Below are 18,962 nucleotides of genomic sequence, written 5' to 3'. Positions count from 1 at the left end.
ACTAAATCTAAAAGTGTGGGTATAATAATAATCAATAAGAAAGAAGCTGTATCGTTGTCTAGGGGATAAATGTATTGTCCGATGGAAATATAAAAGTCACTCAGTTCATTCAGGCTGCAGCCTTGGTTGGAGTCGAGAGAGAGATTTTTAGAAACTTGCCAATTCCTTTTATGATTTCGATCCGTCAGAGTCTCGTTGGGGGTGGCCGTTCACTCGTGGCCTCTCCTTTAGCTAAGCCGGTCTTCCGTGGTGAGGCCACCAATTCCCAGGCAAGGGAAAAGGACCCACGCGAGCCCCCCCACCGGCTGTCGCTATTAAACGCTGTCACGGGATTTCTGGCGTTTCTCCTGGTGCGTCTAAAGGGGTTGTTCCCCAGACCCTCTTTTATCCTTACTCACGGGGTCTCAGATGTCAATCAGGTTGGGATGATGCAATCCCTCAACCAGCCCACTCTGGTCATCCCCTGAGGGGCTTCAATGAATAGTACAGTACTCAATACACAATTCCATCTCCAAGAGACAATGGCCGTTATCCGTGGCTTTGTTTTGCTGAGGCCAGGACACATTCCAAAACCTTGAGGATTCTCTCTCATTTCCTGGGTCCCAGACCCGAATTAATAGCGATCTTGTGATTCTCAAAAAGGAGGGGGCTACTTTGTACCCTTCGGCCCCTCAGAGTTGTGGCACATTCGTAACAACTGTCTATTCAAGAACCTATCAACCTCTGCTTTTAATATACTTAATGACTTACTGTTGGTCTTTAAATTCTGCCCTGTGTTCGTTTAGGAAGAGAGACAACCAACACCGGAATATTACAAAACTTGGCTTTAATGCAGAAGCGTAACTGGCACAGCGAGGTGACAAGACCCCGCTGGGAAGGCGCGTTCTCCCCTCCCCTTACATTCTTTTCTTATTTATACTCCTTTTTCCCTTAGCCCAACCCCCGCTACACATATCTGATAATGCTGAACTTTGTTATACATATTTGGTAATATTGGACACTTTTGCCCTTCTAATTGGTCTGATATCAATTTTTTCACGAATTCCCAGTTTTACTGAATCACGTGACACTTGCAGTTTAGAGACAAAGGATCCCTTGTTTCGCTCCCTCCCTTGTATCTCTGTCTGCTAATATCACGCTGACCTGAACTGGCAGTCGCAAATTAACCCTAACACTTACCCTTATCGCTGTCTGTGCAATGAATTTAACAGATTCACTTTCCTTTAATTAAAGAAATTTCTTCTCATTTCTGAATTCTGAAGCTGTGCCCTCTGGTCCTACCTCACCCACTATAGAATACTGCTCAGAATGTGCTAAATATGTTTTGACCAGTACCTTACAAAGCCTCAGCATTACATCCTTGCTCTTATATTCTAGTCTTCTTAAAATGAATGCTAACATTGCATTTGCCTTCCTCACCACCAACTCAACCTGCAAGTCAACTTTTAGAGAATTGTGCCCAAGACTTCCAAGTCCCTTTGCACCTCTCATATTTGAATTTTCTCCACATTTAGAAAATAGCCTACGCCTTTATTCCTTTTACCAAAACACATGGCCATACACTTCCCTACACTGTATTCCATTTGCCACTTCTTTGCCCACTCTCACAACCTGTCTAAGTCCTTCTGCAAACTTCCTGCTTCCTCAGCACTACCTGTCCCTCCACCTGTCTTTGTTTCGTCCACTAATAAAACTATTAATTCCATCACCCAAACATTGATGTATAACATCAATGTCTGACATCGGTGGTGGGGAAAATGCTAGAGTCGGTTATCAAAGATGTGATAACAGCACATTTGGAAAGAGGTGAAATCATTGGACAAAGTCAGCATGGATTTGTGAAAGGAAAATCATGTCTGACGAATCTTATAGAATTTTTTGAAGATGTAACTAGTAGAGTGGATGGGGAGAGCCAGTGGATGTGGTATATTTAGATTTTCAAAAGGCTTTTGACAAGGTCCCACACAGGAGATTAGTGTGCAAACTTAAAGCACATGGTATTGGAGGTATGGTATTGATGTGGATAGAGAATTGGTTGGCAGACAGGAAGCAAAGAGTGGGAGTAAACGGGACCTTTTCAGAATGGCAGGCAGTGACTAGTGGGGTACCACAAGGCTCAGTGCTGGGACCCCAGTTGTTTACAATATATATTAATGATTTAGATGAGGGAATTAAATGCAGCATCTCCAAGTTTGCGGATGACACAAAGCTGGGCGGCAGTGTTAGCTGTGAGGAGGATGCTAAGAGGATGCAGGGTGACTTGGATAGGTTAGGTGAGTGGGCAAATTCATGGCATATGCAATTTAATGTGGATAAGTGTGAGGTTATCCACTTTGGTTGCAAGAACAGGAAAACAGATTATTATCTGAACGGTGGCCGATTAGGAAAAGGGGAGATGCAACGAGACCTGGGTGTCATTGTACACTAGTCATTGAAGGTGGGCATGCAGGTACAGCAGGCAGTGAAAAAGGTAAATGGTATGTTGGCATTCATAGCAAAAGGATTTGAGTACAGGAGCAGGGAGGTTCTATTGCAGTTGTACAAGGCCTTGGTGAGACCGCACCTAGAATATTGTGTGCAGTTTTGGTCCCCTAATCTGAGGAAAGACATTCTTGCCATAGAGGGAGTACAGAGAAGGTTCACCAGATTGATTCCTGGGATGGCAGGACTTTCATATGAAGAAAGACTGGATCGACTAGGCTTATACTCACTGGAATTTAGAAGATTGAGGGGGGATCTTATTGAAACATATAAAATTCTAAAGGGATTGGACAGGCTAGATGCAGGAAGATTGTTTCTGATGTTGGGGAAGTCCAGAACGAGGGGTCACAGTTTAAGGATAAAGGGGAAGCCTTTTAGGACCGAGATGAGGAAAAACTTCTTCACACAGAGAGTGGTGAATCTGTGGAACTCTCTGCCACAGGAAACAGTTGAGGCCGGTTCATTGGCTATATTTAAGAGGAAGTTAGATATGGCCCTTGTGGCTAAAGGGATCGGGGGGTATGGAGAGAAAGCAGGTACAGGGTTTGAGTTGGATGATCAGCCATGATCATACTGAATGGCGGTGCAGGCTCGAAGGGCCGAATGGCCTACTCCTGCACCTATTTTCTATGTTTCTATGTTTCTAACATGAAAAGAAGCGAGGATGACCTACACCGCACCCCTGCAGAACACCACTGGTCACCAGCAGCCAAACAGAAAATGCCCCAATTATTCCCACTCTTTCCCTCCTGCCAGCAGCTGATCTTCTGACCATGCTAGTATCTTTCCTGTAATACCATGGGCTCTTATCGTGTTAAGCAGCCTCATGTGTGCCACCTTATCTGAGGCCATTTTGTTTCCAGTTGCCTCCTCCCTCTCTAACTCCAGGTTGTTGTGAGTGGTTCACTCAGCTTATAGATCATTGGCTGTCAGCTACCAACATTAAAAGGTCTGTTCATCATCAGAACGAAGAGCTGAAAAATTACTATTGACTCCACCCATCCTAGCAGTCATCTATTCACCAAATTGCCACCAGGACCACACGTCATCTCCGAAGGTTCTTTCAACAGAACTCACTCAGGTGTAATACCCTAGCTGTCCCTGCACATCATTTGTTAAATGGCCTTTCCTGATTTCCTTGTTCTGTTGATAATTATTTAATCTGTTCATATGTTCACATTTATTTAAGTCTGATTATTGATGTTTGCACATATGACCATTCTGCTAATTGTTGATTTCTCATGGCCGTTTGAACTATTTTCTTGTAAATTGTTAGTTGCTATTGTGTTGTCTGTTATGGTATTGTCCTGTGTTTTATGCCTGGCACCAAACAACAATCGATTCTGATATGTTTCACATTCTGGTAATAAAGTGATACTGATACTAAAAAATCCAAGTAAATAACATTTACTCATTCTCCTTTGTCTATCCTGCCTGTTATTTCCCCGAAAAATTCCATCAGATATCTGGCAAGACTTCCCCTTAAGGAAACCATATGACTTTGTCCTATTTTATGTGCCTCCAAATTCCCTGAAGCCTCATTCTTAATATTGGATCTTGGCATCTTCCAAACTACTGAGATCAGGCTAAGTGGCGTATAATTTCTTTACTTCTGGCTCCCTCCCTTCTTGAAGAGTGATGTGACATTTGCAATTTTTCAGTCTTGCAGAACCATTCCAAAATGTAGTGATTCTTGAAAGATCATTTCTAATGCCTCCACAGTCTCTTCAGCTACCTCTTTCAGACTACTGGCGTGTAGTCCATCTTGTCTAGATGACTTATCTACCTTCAGATCTTTCAGATTCCCAAGCACCTTCTCATTAGTAGTAACAAATATACTTACTTCTGCCCCCTGACACTCTTGAATTTCTGCCATACTGCGGGTGTCTTCCACAATCTTTATTTTATTTATCTGGCATTTCTTTGTCCCCCATTACTATCTCTGCAGTGTAATTTTCCAGCAGTCCAATATCCACTCTTTTACTATATTTGAAAAACTTTTGCTATCCTCTTTGATATTATTGGCTGGCTTACCTTCATATTTCATAATTTCTCTCCTTATGGTATCTTTAGTTGCCTTCTGGTGGTTTTTAAAAGCTTCCCAATCCTCTAACTTCCCACTACTTTTTGCTAGATTTTGCTTTGACTTCCATCCCTTATGATCTATGGCTGCCCCAGCCTCCCCATAGAATACTATTTCTTTGGGATGTATCTGTCCTACGCCTTCCAAAAAATTCCAGCCATTGCTGTTCTGTCTATATTCCCCTGCTAGTGTCCCCTTCCAATCAATCTTGGCCAGCTCCTCTCTCATGCATCTGTAATTCCCTTCACTCCACTGTTATACTGATACATCAGATTTTATCATCTTCCTCTCAACTTCAGGGTGAACTCTATTATATAATGATCACTGACTTACAAGGGTTCCTTCACCTTAAACGCCATAATCAAATTTGGTTCATTATGCAACACCCAATCCAGAATTGCTTCTCCCCTAGTAGACTCAACCATAAACTGCTCTAAAAAGCAATCTTGAAGGCATTTTTCAAATTCCATCTTTAGGGATCTAGCACCATCCTGATTTTCCCTATCTACCTCCATATTGAAATCCCCTATGACTTTCTTAACATCGCCCTTTTTCCATGCCTTTTCTATCTTCTGTTGTACTTTGTATCCCACATCCTGGCTTCCGTTCTGGGGCCTGTATACTGTATAACTCCAATCAGGACTGTTTTACTCTTGCAATTTCTTAACTCCACCCAGAAGGATTCTACATTTTTCCGTCCAAGGAAACTTCTTCTAAAGATTTGATTTCATTGTTTACCAAAAGCCACCCAGCCCCTTTGCCTACCTGCCTGTCCTTTCAATACAATGTGTATCCTTGAATGTTAAGCTCCCAAATATGATCTTCTTTCAGCCACGTCTCAGTGATGCATACAATGTCAAACATTCAAATATAACAACTTCAGTCTTGTATTCATCACCCTTTTCAATTTTGACTCCATGTTACACTTCAACTCATCCCACTGACTGCAATTTTGCCCCATCATCTGCCTGACCTTCCTCCCAGTCTCACCTCATACTGCATCTACTTGTATACCAACTGCCCCATCCTTAGCCCTATCAGTCTGGTTCCCATTCCCTTGCCAAGTTATTTGAAACCCTCCCCAACTGCCCTTGCAAACCTGCCTGCAAGGATATTCGTCTCGCTTGGGTTTAGGTTTAACTACCGGTAGTCCTTTTTGTCCAGGTCATACCTTCCCCAGAAGAGATTGCACTGATCTTGAAATCTGAAACCCAGCCCCCTGCACCATTTTCTCAGCCACTCACTCAAGTGTACCATCATCCTGGCCTGACTAGCACATGGCACTGGGAAAAATCCAGAGATTACTACCTTGGAGGCCCTGCTCGTCTGTCTGTTTTGTAACTCCCTTAATTCTCCCTGCATAGAGGAGCTGCCTAGGACCAGCATGTAAATGCAATTACAAAGAAGGCATGGCAGTGCCTCTACTTTCTTAGAAGTTTGCACAGAATTGGCATGTCATCTAAAACTTTGAGAAACTTATGTAGATGCATAACCTGGTTGAATCAGGGCCTAATATGAAAACACCAATGCCTAACAATGGAAAACCCTGCAAAAGTTGTGGATACAGCCCATTCCATCACAGGCAAAGCCCTCCCCAACATCAAGCACATCTACAAGGAGCACTACCACAAAAATGCAGCATCTTTCATTAAGAACCACCACCATCCAGACGTAAAAAATTTACGTCTTGTATGTATAATTTGATTCAAAAACAGACAATTAAACCAGGAATTCATAAGTCAAGACAAAAATGGGAAACTGATTTGAATATTAAAATTGATGAAAAAAACTGGTCAAGACTACGTCTTGATAGTATGACAAATACAATAAATGTCCGACTTAGATTAGTACAATACAATTTTTTACATCAATTATATATTACACCACAAAAAATAAATAGATTAAACCCAAATTTATCTGATCAATGTTTCTGATGTAATCAAGAAATCGGTACTTTTTTACACTCTACTTGGTCTTGTTTTAAACTTCAACCTTTTTGGATAAATCTAAGATTTTTACTGGAACAAATTATTGGAATACAACTTCCACATAGCCCAACATTATTTTTATTAGGCGATATTGAAGGGATAATACCGAAACCTAATTTGAATAAATATCAGAAAAAAATTATAAAAATTGCATTGGCAGTAGCCAAAAAAGCTATTGCAGTTACTTGGAAATCAGATTCATACTTAACTATGGACCATTGGAATAATGAAATATATAACTGCATTCCACTTGAAAAAATTACATATAATTTAAGAAATGAATATGATATATTTTTGAAAATTTGAAACCCCTATCTACAAAAGATAGGATTAAATATATAGGTCCTTTGAAGATAAAATTATTAGTTATTTGCGGAAAAAAATAAAGATATATACTAAAGTTATTTTGAACTCCATGGAGCATGTGGGGATCCTCCAATATCCAGGCAATCCTTCTTTCTTTCTTTTTTTTATTTTTTCATTTTTTTAGACAGGGATGTTAAGGGGGGAAGGGTTAAGGGGAGGGGGAGAGCTAATATTAATTTTCATTACTCTATTATTCTATTCATTGTATGTAATTCTCTTAAAAATTTAATAAAAAATATATTTAAAAAAAGAACCACCACCATCAAGGCCATGCACTCTTTTCAGTGTTGCCATCTGGAAGGAGGTCCAGGAGCCTTGGGTCGCACATCACTAGGTTCATGAACGTTAGTACACTTTGACCATCAGGTTCCTGAACCACCATGGATAACTTCACTCATCTCAACACTGAACCTATTTCATAATCTATGAACTCACTTTCAAGGACTCTACAACACATGTTTTCAATCTACCTATCTAATAAAAAATTTTTGGTATTTGAACAGATTATCTTGTTTTGCACATTGATTGCTTGTCAGTCTTTGTAGCTTTTCAGTGATTATATTGTTGTATTTCTTTGTTCTAGTGTGAATGCCTGCAAGATCAGGGTAGTATATGGTGACATGCTGTATACTATATGTACTTTGATAATAAATTTACTTTTGAATTTTGAACATTACTTGTATGAGATGGTCTGAGATTACATCATAGTTGCCATGGTAACTGCAGGCAAAGTGTTGCCATAATGTATGCGTTGCACTACATGCAAACTTTCAGCTCAAATATTCAACTTGTTTAGCAGCATCTGGTGCAGCCTCTTGCCATCCTGGTGTCAAGAAATTCCATATCTGACTATGAAACCTGTGTCAGAGGTGTGCCTTTTGTGAGCTGCACCTCTCTGCTAGCAGTTGTGTCTGCATTAGATTGGACCTTGGGAAATATCTGTAGGACCAGGTTGTTGCTGGTCTTATAGGTGCTTTACGAATGTCTAGTCTAATGCAGACAGAGCACCATATACATTGTTATTCAGAAATTACCAAGAGAGTATCAAAGTTTACGAAAACTGCTATGAATGAACAGTATTTAAAAAGGATGGCTTTGAAAATGTGATTATTTTGCGTACTTCAATGTGTTGGATCAGCATGCTTCCTTACCACCCTGCTCTTGCCTTACTTTTTTGAAGCAGTTTTCAGAAACTATGTGAATGGGCTGTTAAATTTTAAAGTTTGACACGCTGCTAACTTATTGCAGATCTCAGAGATTCAGAGCTATATTTACATTTCTTATCTTAAACCTGTTGCTACATCCAGACTAATGTGCCCCTGAATGTTACAGTTCCTCTTGAAGAGACTCTCGCTGGAAATCATTGAAGTTTGCATCAGTGGAAAAGAACCATGTTTACATTGAATTTTCCTGTCTATGGTCGAAATTCCCTCATCGTTTTCAAACTGTTGATGAAACCCACATAATGAGATGTCCTTTACAATGGTGTGCTTTGTTTCAGGCTCATTAAAGATTTTGATCACTAAATTCTAGGTATCTGGGATGCATGTAGTTGCTGAGTTTGGATGTGTATTTTCACACTTGGATAATCAGAATTCTTACATTGCAATTGTGTGTAGACTGAAATCCCCTGTTCTTTCATACCCTTGTTCTATGGTGGGAATTCCAGGCTTAATAATGACATTTTACTTTCTTTTAATTTTTAACACATACATAATAAGGGAAGCTTCTCCTTTGACTGGGCTGCAAGTTAGGGTCACTGAGATAGAGCGCTACAGCACTGAAAGGCCCTTCAGCCCATCTAGTCCATGCTGAACTGTCATCTGCCTAGTTCCATTGATCTTCACCTGGACCAGAGCCCTCCGTACCCCTCCCTTCCATGTACTTATTCAATCTTCTCTTAAATGTTATAATTGAACCCGTATCCACCACTTCTGCTCTCAGCTCTTTCCACACTCATACCACCCTCTCACTGAAGAAGTTTCCCCTCATGTTCCCCTTAAATATTTCACCTTTCATCTTTCACCCTTAACTTACAACCTCTAGGTCTAGTCTCACCCAACCTCAGTGGAAAAAGCCTGCTTGTATTTACCCTCTCTATACACCTCTTTATTTTGTAAATATCTATCAAATCTCCCCTCATTCTAAAGTCCTAACCTATTCAGATTTTCCTTATAACGCGGGTCCTCAAGTCCTGGCAACATCCTTGTAAGTTTTCTCTGTACTCTTTAAATCTTATTGATATCGTTCCTGTAGGTAGGTGACTAGAACTGCACACAATACTCCAAATTAGGCCTCACCTAATGCCTTATATAACTTCAACTTAACATCCCATCTCTTGTACTCAGTACGCCAGTTTATGAAGGCCAATGTGTCAAAAACTCTCTTTCCGTCCCTATCTACCCATGATACCACTTTCAAGGGTCCCTTTGTTCTACAGTACTCCTTAGTGCTTAACCATTCACGGAGAGGTCCCACCCTGGTTTGTCCTCCCAACTCCTCACACTTGTTTGTATTAGAGAGAAACGAAACGAAACAAAAGGAATTGTGGAGAAAGATGAAGTTTGCCATATGATTCCTTTTGCATGACGTGATTACAAGGTTCTGAGCATTCTATCCCTTATTGAACTTCAACTTTATCCTTCATGATTATGATCCCATAACCAAACAAATATATTAAAGTTGCGTATTTGTTGTATTCTACAAAGACTATCAATTTTCTCACTACCATTACAAATCACTTGAATACGTCACTACAGCAGATGACCATTTTAGCTGATGGTAACTGCAAATTACCATTCCTCAAATACTCAACCTGTCTGAAAGCATTTTTCACTGACTAGGTTAACCCAGCCTCCAAGTGCAGTTCACCTAAGTCTTCTCTGCTGTTCTAATGTCATGCCTTCTACTCTGTATCGTCTTTCAGCAATGGTATGAGCACAATTAGTTCAGCTGTGCTCTCCTTACTGACTCTCTGCACTGTGTTTCTTCGCAGTTACTATGAAAGGAAATATTGAAGCTGCAAACTTATAAAATAAACAATTTATCTTCAGTGACACAGTTCATCAATCTTGGTTTCTTTAGTGAGTTGTATATTATCCTTTAGTTGTCAAAACACAGAATAAAACTGCTCAAGGTTTAGGTCTGCTAATTTCCTATAATTATACATAAGGTGTCTTCTTCTTAATTCGATCGTAGATTTAAACTTTAGGTAATTCCACACAGTGCCAGAGTATGATATACACTGGAAGCATTCCCCAAGTATGAATTGTCTTTAACTTACTGTAAGTGATGAACAGTTTTCAACTGTTTGAATACATTGCAGCTTCAGTGTTAAAGCATTATCCTAAGGTACACCCTTAGGTCCAAAGATGAATCCCTGAATTCTGTTTGATGGCTTGACCTCATCTGATGCACATCAAAGTGACTCTTCTGTTCTGTTGCAAAAAAAAACTTTGCCAATGCCGTGCTAAGTATTTACAGACTTAAATGAGATTTTGAAATGATCTTAATGGTCCCCTATTATTTCATTTTCATTGGCACAAGTTGAATAAGAACATCTGCTAAATAATTTCACAATTGAAATTTCCCTAATAATTGAAAGTAATCTCATGAGCAGGGAGCACTTGATCAAAGTTGGACAGCTGACATTCTTCTGCATTTTTGTACAATTGCCGTAACAACAAAACCAGTAAATCAAGTAAAATCTTGGACATTATTATCAGTTTACTGACAGGGTTTTTTTATAATGATGGAGGTCCCAGCTGCATGAAAATTTAGCAGTCGCTGTTTCCACAGCAACTTAAAAATAGGTCTCTTGACAACCATACCCAAACTATCTAACAGACACAAGTCCTTAATGGTGAATATCACTCAGTTTATAAAAAGAGATTAACTTATCAGCAAACTGGATTTTGTTGGATTTATTAAGGAACAGACAGAACTCCCATGCATAAATCTTCAAGAATTCTGTACACCAATCCTAAACATTATCTTTAACTTCTTCACTTTTGAGGTGCTGGCTGACAATGATGAGTGTTTCCAGAAGTTTCTACTTTTATATAATCTTAATATTATCTATGTCTTTTAATCCAATCTGTGGGTTTTGCCAACCTGTAATGGTATATGACTTACTAAAATGTCATGTCAGTTGCCTGCAAGGCTTTTGTGAGCCTATATGGTGACAGAATGCCTTTTAGAGGCATCAGTAGAGTTCACTGACATTTGTGTAGTGATTGAAAGTACAGCATCTATTGATTTATCAACACGTGTTAAACCAGTTTGTAGTAATCTGTGTCTCAGTTAGTCTCACCAAACTGTAACATGTTGCGATAAAGGTTTTACCATGCTTTGTTGATGGTGTTGCAACAGTCAGCATTTTGGTATGATCTAATTTCTGTGAAATGTATTCTTTACCATAGACTATCTTTTACAATACTATAGAATTTAATGATCCACAAGTATGGCTGTGTGCTCTGTATGGGTATTTCCAATTTGCAGCACAGCCCACCTTTCACCAGTTTGGTGTGGCATTTTTCTTTGATTTGAGAATTTATATTAATCTGCATTGAAATTTGTGGTTTCTTCCTCTCTTGTGCAGATATTTTTTAGCTAAAATCAAAATGGCGTAGTTACTGGAAATCTAAAATCAAACCTAAATTTTTAAAGAAAATTAAACTGAAATGACAATAATCGGCAGCAGCTGTGGAGGGAGAAAGCAAGTTAATATTTTAGTACAATTACTTTTCATCAGTAATGTAATTTCAGTTTTGATAGAAGGCCATCGACCTGAAACATTGATTCAGATGCTGCCTGACATGCTAACTGCTTCCTTCATTTTCTCTCTCTAAAGCTACGGATTGATGATCTTTCAGTGGAACTGGAGGAAGTTAGTAACAAAACAAGTCTTAAGGTGCTGAGAAAAAGGGGATGGGAGGGGAGAACAGAAGGGATGTGATGGAGGGCAGCAATAGTTAAATGACAAAAAAAATGCCAGAGGCAATAGAAATGCTTGGAGAATAGGCATTGTTACACATATCAAGATAAAGTATGAAATTAACAACAGTGTGCTTGTATTAGAGCTAGGGTGAAGTTAACAACAGGAGAGGCAAGGGGATCAATTAGGAATTCTGGAAATGTGAACTGGGAAGCCTGGAACTGTTGCTTGTTGCTATGCTGTTATATTCATCGAGCATAGCTTGAAGTCTCCTGTGAATCTCTGACAGTCTTTGCAGGGGATCCCTTCCTCTTCCCACCGGCTTAGTTCACTTGTGAATCATCAGGTGAAATCCCACCTAGCTACCATTCTGATGTGCTTTCATGGACTACGTGAGCCCTGTGATGATGCATCTTCAGTGGTGATTGTTCTGGACCATTTGCATAAAGACCTGTGCCAAGTTAAAGACATGAATTAGAACAGTCAGGACGAAAATGTTTCGTATAAATATTTCACTCACTGTTGATTATCAAATTAAAGTGAGTGAGAAGTTGTATGCCTTGTGATATTTCTGATATGTTATTACCAGGTAGCCAAGACGCTTTGTCTCCATATCTCTGACAGCTAAGGAAAGGGAGACCACTTATGTCCAGCCATATCTTCTCTGGAACGGTCGACTGGGAAGTGGTGTGGAGTGCACTTTGCTCTTTACTATGGGGAGGAGAGGAATAAACTCGCAAGAAGAGTACTGTTGTTCATTGAAGATGTGGATGGAGACAGTTGTTGAGGATGAGAGAGTAAGGCCATAAGACTGGAGCTGAGAGTCAATAGGGAACAGAGAGAGATGGACAAGGAGCTGGTTGTGATCTGATGTGTTGGAGAAGGCTTGAAGAGAGAGAGTCAGGATGGACACAACAAATTGTAGATGAATGTACCTCATTACTCAACTTCTTTATCCTTTAAACTGCTTTTGGTATTGAATTCATGACTATGTGTCCTGAATGTGTCCTTCTTTGTTATTCCTTCTGCCTTCACCTGTCCTGTCAGTCCATGCTCACACCCAATCCCCACTTGTTGCAAATTCAAAATATGGACTATATTTTCACAAGTTTGGAGCTTTTCCACATGGGCTTAAATGCAGAATTAATCAATTGTTTGTGATTGTCAGATAATTCTAAGGAACAAAGCACAGTGTCACAATTTTAATGACATCTGGGAGGATATTGTGAAATAAATCTGACCCACAATAGATTGTAGCTATGAAATTATACTCATCTCTTTATGCTTAACTTCTAAGTTAAAATTCTCTGCTCAGTGAAACATTAGTATGGTTTATTGTTCCATTCAACTAAAAGAAGAGGTTCAGGCAAATGTATTAAATATAGCTTTATAGAATGCTACAATGTAATCTCTATGTCCTTCTATGTATTAAAGTTATTTTCCAACTCTTTATGAAACTGCATAGAGAATCAGTACAGAGACAGACCATTGGGGTCAACTGTTCTGCTCTGGTGCTCATGCTAGCTACAATCCTCTACCCATCCTGATTTATGTAGACCTAACTGCCTGTCCTTCCACTCCTTCCTCATGTATTTATCTAAACGTTCGTAAATGTAACCATACTCATTCTCTCAGTGAAGAAGTTCCTCTGGAATTCTTTATTGAATTTATTAGTGACTCTTTTATACTTAAGGTCCCTTTCTTTGGACTCCACTAGCAAATAAAAAAATCTTAATTTATTAATCCAAACGTTAACGTACTATTTCAAGGTGACTGTGAAGACTTTCAAGAAACAATTCCAGTAATTCAAGTCATTTTGAATCCTGGTTAGATTTGCCGAAGGCTCAATGGAATACGTTTTACAAGCTGTAAAAGTGCCAAAGACAGGACGTCCATGTCAGTAACTTTGGAGCAATGTGTCATTCTGCAAGAAGAACATAGCCTACATCCGGACTATTTTGTCCGAGCACTGGACTGTATGAGAAGGTAGGTCTTTCTCAAGTACATCTCAAATAGTATTTATTGACTATGAGGGTAATTTCAGAGATTTTCAGTAAATTAAATAAATTTGTTACCCATGAAAATAATAATGAAAATACATTAAAAAAAGAAGAAAGACACAGCATGCTATTGGTGGTAAAACAAAACTTTAAAATGATAGGCTTTTCAAACTGAAATGTCAGAGTGGGCATAATTCCTGCACAATTTGGGTGCAATTGACCTAAGTTACATGTACACGTTCAGCAGGATTCAAATTGCCTGCTAATTTAGTAATAACTCATACCCATTAGAAATGTCTAGAGTCGGTGCCAGTGCCAACAAACTGGATTTGCAATCATTAATCGTGATGTGCAAAACACACAGCAAGCTGGCTTTTTAACAGTGGAAGATCACTGTCTCACCCTACTACGTGCAGTGTTTAAAGGTTATCATCCGTTACTGTGGAGGAAAAGCTTTAAGTTAGCATTCAATACATAATATTGCATGTTGGGTCTAGCTTAAGTCCACCACACCTAATATGTACAGAATATTATGTTCTTATCATGAATGCAATGTAGCTAAAAGATACAAAAGGAAATGCTTGATGTATAGCCGATGGATATACCACAGTTAGCGGAGCTGCTCCCCGTGATATCACGAATAAAGGTCTTCTCTCTACTTCGAAGTCTGTCTCAGTCGATTGATTGAATTTAATTCCCTGACAGTTACTGAATGAAAACATAGAGCTCTGACCGTACAGATTTTCTGAACCTTGATTGCTGGATAATGCTGGTGCTTGGGGAGCCTTAGCTGTGGCTGAAGGTATAAGCCCTTCATACATGGGAGCTTTTTTGGCAATTTTTCCATCTATTCGATGTCGCAGGGAAGGTCTACAAGGAGAGTGCCGTGCTTGAAGACGGAGAAGGGGATGGTGAGAAGGGCTGACTATTATTGGCTCTGTTCTAATGCTGGAAGTGGTGATGCTTCTTCAGAGAGGTTCTTGACAAGTCACACCTGCAGCCACAGAACAAGACATGAATGCCTCTAGGTGGCAAAGAAGGCTGTTGTCACTCTGAAACTCTGTTTCTCCTGCCACTTTTCTGGGTGAAATATGGGAATTTAGTTATATGTGTCCGTTTATATTGTACCTCTGCTTGGAAACTATCAAAGATTCGGCATTCAAACTGAGCCAGATCTGTCATCGTCACCTTGGCTGGAAAGCGCTTGACAGATCAAGCACAACAATTTTCAACAGTCACGGGCTTCCTGGTGATACAGGGGGCCATTGACGTGTGCACACAAAAATGTGCAGGACATGCAATGGATTTTATTTCATGTGCACACAGTTTGTAACCACGTCCAAAAGATAATGAAGATGAATGCCCCATACCTGAAGGAAGCATTATCTTATTTAGCATGCGGTAATATGTTGCAGCCATTATTTTTGAGTTGCAGCTTCAAACTAAACAGTGTCTGTATGTGAACGAGTATCTATGAAGGTTACTTCATCCACCCTTCACCCAAGGTCTGTGCTGAATCCATGTGAAGGGTCTTCACTGGAAACGTCATTTCCTTCCACAGATGCTCCCTGACTCACTGAGTTCCTCATCACATGCCACCCAGTTTGAATAGTGCTGCAACAGGCCTAAAGAATGTGATCTCGCTGCCTTCCCTTTGTTTCTTTGATTTGATTATTCACTAGGTCAGGTTTTGCTGTTGTGGTGAACTACATATACCTGTCTGGACACGCCCCCTGATGACTGCTCCTGTGGCTCTGATGCACCGTCAATAACTCACGCTGAGACTTAGGAAGTGAGATATCGGCTTTTATTGACTGGAAGAATAAACAGCACTACATCCTGGGGAAAATGAGGGAGAGCAGCAGCCCACAGTCGCCTTTATACAGGGGTCTGTGGGAGGAGCCACAGGAGCAGTCAGCAGGGTCTGTGGGAGGAGCCACAGGAGCAGTCAGACAGGTATATCTAGTTCACCACAGGCTCCTCCCACAGACCCCTGTATAAAGGTGATGGAGGTCTGAGCCCGGCCTCTCAGTCTCCAGGATGTAGTATGGTGGTCACTCACTGCTCGTTCCTTCTTCCAGTCAATAAAAGCCGATACCTCGCTTTTACGTCTCAGAGTGAGTTATTGATGGTGCATCAGCAGTGCAGCTCAAAAATCTCAAAGCTGCAAGTCAAGGTTTTAAAAATACTGAGAGTTGAAGTGTGAACTAGTTGTGGTGCACTGAGGGAAACATACTACCTGAGGCCACAGTAAACAACAATGCCAAACTATCAGTATGTACCTTCAGGATGGGGAAATAAACAAAGGAGAGACATAGTGTAAGGGTAAACTTAAAGTGATCTCAAATTCAAATTGGACACAGAAAAAATGGTTTGAGGGAGAAAACAGATAGGAAGGAAAAGGTAAGAATTTACCATTTTTAAAATCTCCTCAAATCCCCTGAAGGAAAATCTGCTGGGCTAATGGTCATTAGCAATTATGTGAAAAAGGAAATTATTCTTTTAACTACTAGGTACCTTTCAGCTGCAAGTTGGTTAGAAAAGTAATGACAGCTACTTCATAAGACAGCTACTTCCATGACGCTTATACTAGAGTAGTGTAAATTCTACATAAATTATTCTTCATCTTATCAATGAGTTCTGAATTTGTTAGAAGTTCCAGTTAAATTCCTTGATCATTTTTACTAAAAACACTAAATGCAAGTTCTTCTAGAAATGTCAGTTTTTCCTTTGAACCTACTTGCATCTGGTAAATGCAATCCAACGTTTCAACTGAAGAACTTATTTTCATCCATTGTATTTTCCAACTAGATAAATGTTAGTTTTTTGGCAGAGGTGAGCTAAATTAGTTGCAGCTTTGTTCTTGTGTCCAGTACTGATACATATTTTAACCCATTACTTATTTGTGGAATATATCACACACTAAAAAACTAACCCAATTTCCTATTATTGATATCTCAATCATGCTTTCAGGCATCTGTATTTCTGGATCTTTCTGTTTTGCCATTTTGCTGAGAATTAACCAATTTTAGCTAAATTTTCTTTGGTCAACATTCTTAAATGTAGTGGTCAACATTCTTAAATGTAGTAGTTCCTATTCCTAATCTATTTGGATAGATTAGGTGTGTTTGTGAAATTTTTTGAACCTAGGGACTGGCAGGATCAAATTGATTGTCAGGATTAAAATGATTCTGAATTACACCCTTGCTGATATATATTTTTCAAAACACATTACTTTATATATTAACACTTCTGAGTGTTATAATCACACATTCTGTTTTAAGTTTTAAGTACTTTTACATGCTAATATTTACAAGGTATAATTAAGCCTCTAATTAACTGCAGTCAATAGTGCTTATTGGAGGCCTCAGAACATCAGACAATTTAAAAAATATTATCTTCAAGCTATTCGTCAATTACCTTTCCCACTGCCATAAGTTTAGAAAAGGTGATATTTGCTTTGAAAGGAGCCGTTCAGATTCATTCATGGCTCCTCATATAATAAAGAGACCCAGCTCCACATATAATGTGTTTGGGCTAAGCAACATGAGTGACAATTATTTGCTAGGTAGCTATACTGAGGCCATGAATCAAAGGCAGATAAGTGAAGTTGAGGTACACTATCTAATTTGATCGCAATCTACTCTGACAACCTGCTTGGACTTTTCTTCTTTCTTCTCTCATACACCATATCTGTTGAACTTCCTACATGTTTGTATATACTGCATATTGTTTCAAGAATAAAGCTAACAAAGGTCTGGAATAGGTTTTCAACCTATCCAATTCTCGTTATGGTAGAAATGTATTTAATCATAAGAGATGGAGTGGCAAGTTACCGGAATCATTATAAAGAGTTGTAAATTTTCAAAAAGCTTTAGATTTGATCATTAATTAAAATGCCAGAAATAACCTTTTGTGATGTGTCTTAATGTACCCGCTTTCCAGTCCACAGTGGTTTCGAAAGCAACTGGTTTCATTTCTTTGAAGGAACTGTGGTATTACCGAAGTAATGCCATTTCCTGTAAATATTTGCAGAATGCAGCAGAACTGGTTTGGATCGATATCAGAATTACGCAGTGAAATAACATTGTTTTGATTTTAATTCTAATACCATGCCAGTGCATCATTTGATTGTGATACTTGAACAAAGCCAAATATTTTTCTTAATGTCAAGGAACTCACTGAATTTTAGTAAATTTGTCTTTCACTTTAGCGATTTTAGTTTTTGCATTAAATCTGTATTAATGTACTTTATTTTTTAAAATCAAGGTGAATTATACCTTCAAATTGGATTACCATGAATGGGATTGATTTTGATCATATGCCAATCATATCTCTTGGCATCAATATTATTTGTAATTGGTTTCATACATGGCCCATTGTTGGCTAAACAAATGCAATCTCCAACAATGTGTATTCCATTTACAAATCAAAAGAAACTGGCAATTATGCCAAGTAAAGATTTTGCATGTGGGACTGCTGCTATATTCGCTTAGTTGCCATATTTATTATTGTGTTTGCGCATAATTGATTTAAAGCTTATTAAAGCACGGGCATGTCCACTTTGTGACATATCTGCATACCACTGTATGCTAACCATTTATTTTGTTGCAACTTCCTCATCACAAATGTTTGTTCTGTACGTTAAATGAGGCCTATTAAATTTGTAGCCCATATATATCAGCAATTTTTGCATTCTGGTGTTGTGTTACAAGAATTGAAAGCAATAGGTATTTTCCATTGCCACTCACTCTGATGCACAGTGTAGTATTGAGATGTCAGGGTTAATGGAACTGAATTTTGGAATAATTTTCAGCCAATATTTACATAGCAAGTTTTGGTCGTACGACTGAGAAAAAATTTGATCTCAGATATATTATTTTACCATTCATTAGCCTTTTATGGAATGCCTTTTATGAAAAAAGATTATGAAAGAAAGCTGGCAGGGAACATAAAAACTGACTGTAAAAGCTTTTATAGATATGTGAAAAGAAAAAGATTGGTTCAGACAAATGTAGGTCCCTTACAGTCAGAAACAGGTGAATTGATCATAGGGAACAAAGACATGGCAGACCAATTGAATAACTACTTTGGTTCTGTCTTCACTA

At 39.0% G+C, this 18,962-nt stretch overlaps 1 protein-coding gene and 1 long non-coding RNA gene across 12 annotated transcripts in view; one reads left to right on the top strand and one right to left on the bottom strand.

The window, feature by feature from the left end:
- The window catches only part of inpp4b (inositol polyphosphate-4-phosphatase type II B), an 801,341-nt gene that overhangs the window by 768,099 nt on the left and 14,280 nt on the right, over window positions 1-18,962 (top strand). For all 11 annotated transcript variants that reach the window (XM_073042760.1, XM_073042761.1, XM_073042759.1 and 8 more), the window contains one exon: window positions 13,686-13,840. In XM_073042760.1, coding sequence (XP_072898861.1) covers window positions 13,686-13,840 — 155 coding nt within the window. The remainder of the gene's footprint in view (window positions 1-13,685; window positions 13,841-18,962) is intronic.
- Window positions 1-18,962, bottom strand: part of LOC140726415 (uncharacterized) — a 51,346-nt gene that overhangs the window by 27,873 nt on the left and 4,511 nt on the right. The gene's annotated exons all lie outside the window — the stretch shown is intronic.

Source organism: Hemitrygon akajei, chromosome 4 (assembly GCF_048418815.1).
Source record: "Hemitrygon akajei chromosome 4, sHemAka1.3, whole genome shotgun sequence".
In the NCBI taxonomy this organism is placed as follows: Eukaryota; Metazoa; Chordata; class Chondrichthyes; order Myliobatiformes; family Dasyatidae; genus Hemitrygon; species Hemitrygon akajei.
Note: the sequence above shows the minus strand (reverse complement) of the source record. Positions and strands in the feature narration are given on the sequence as shown.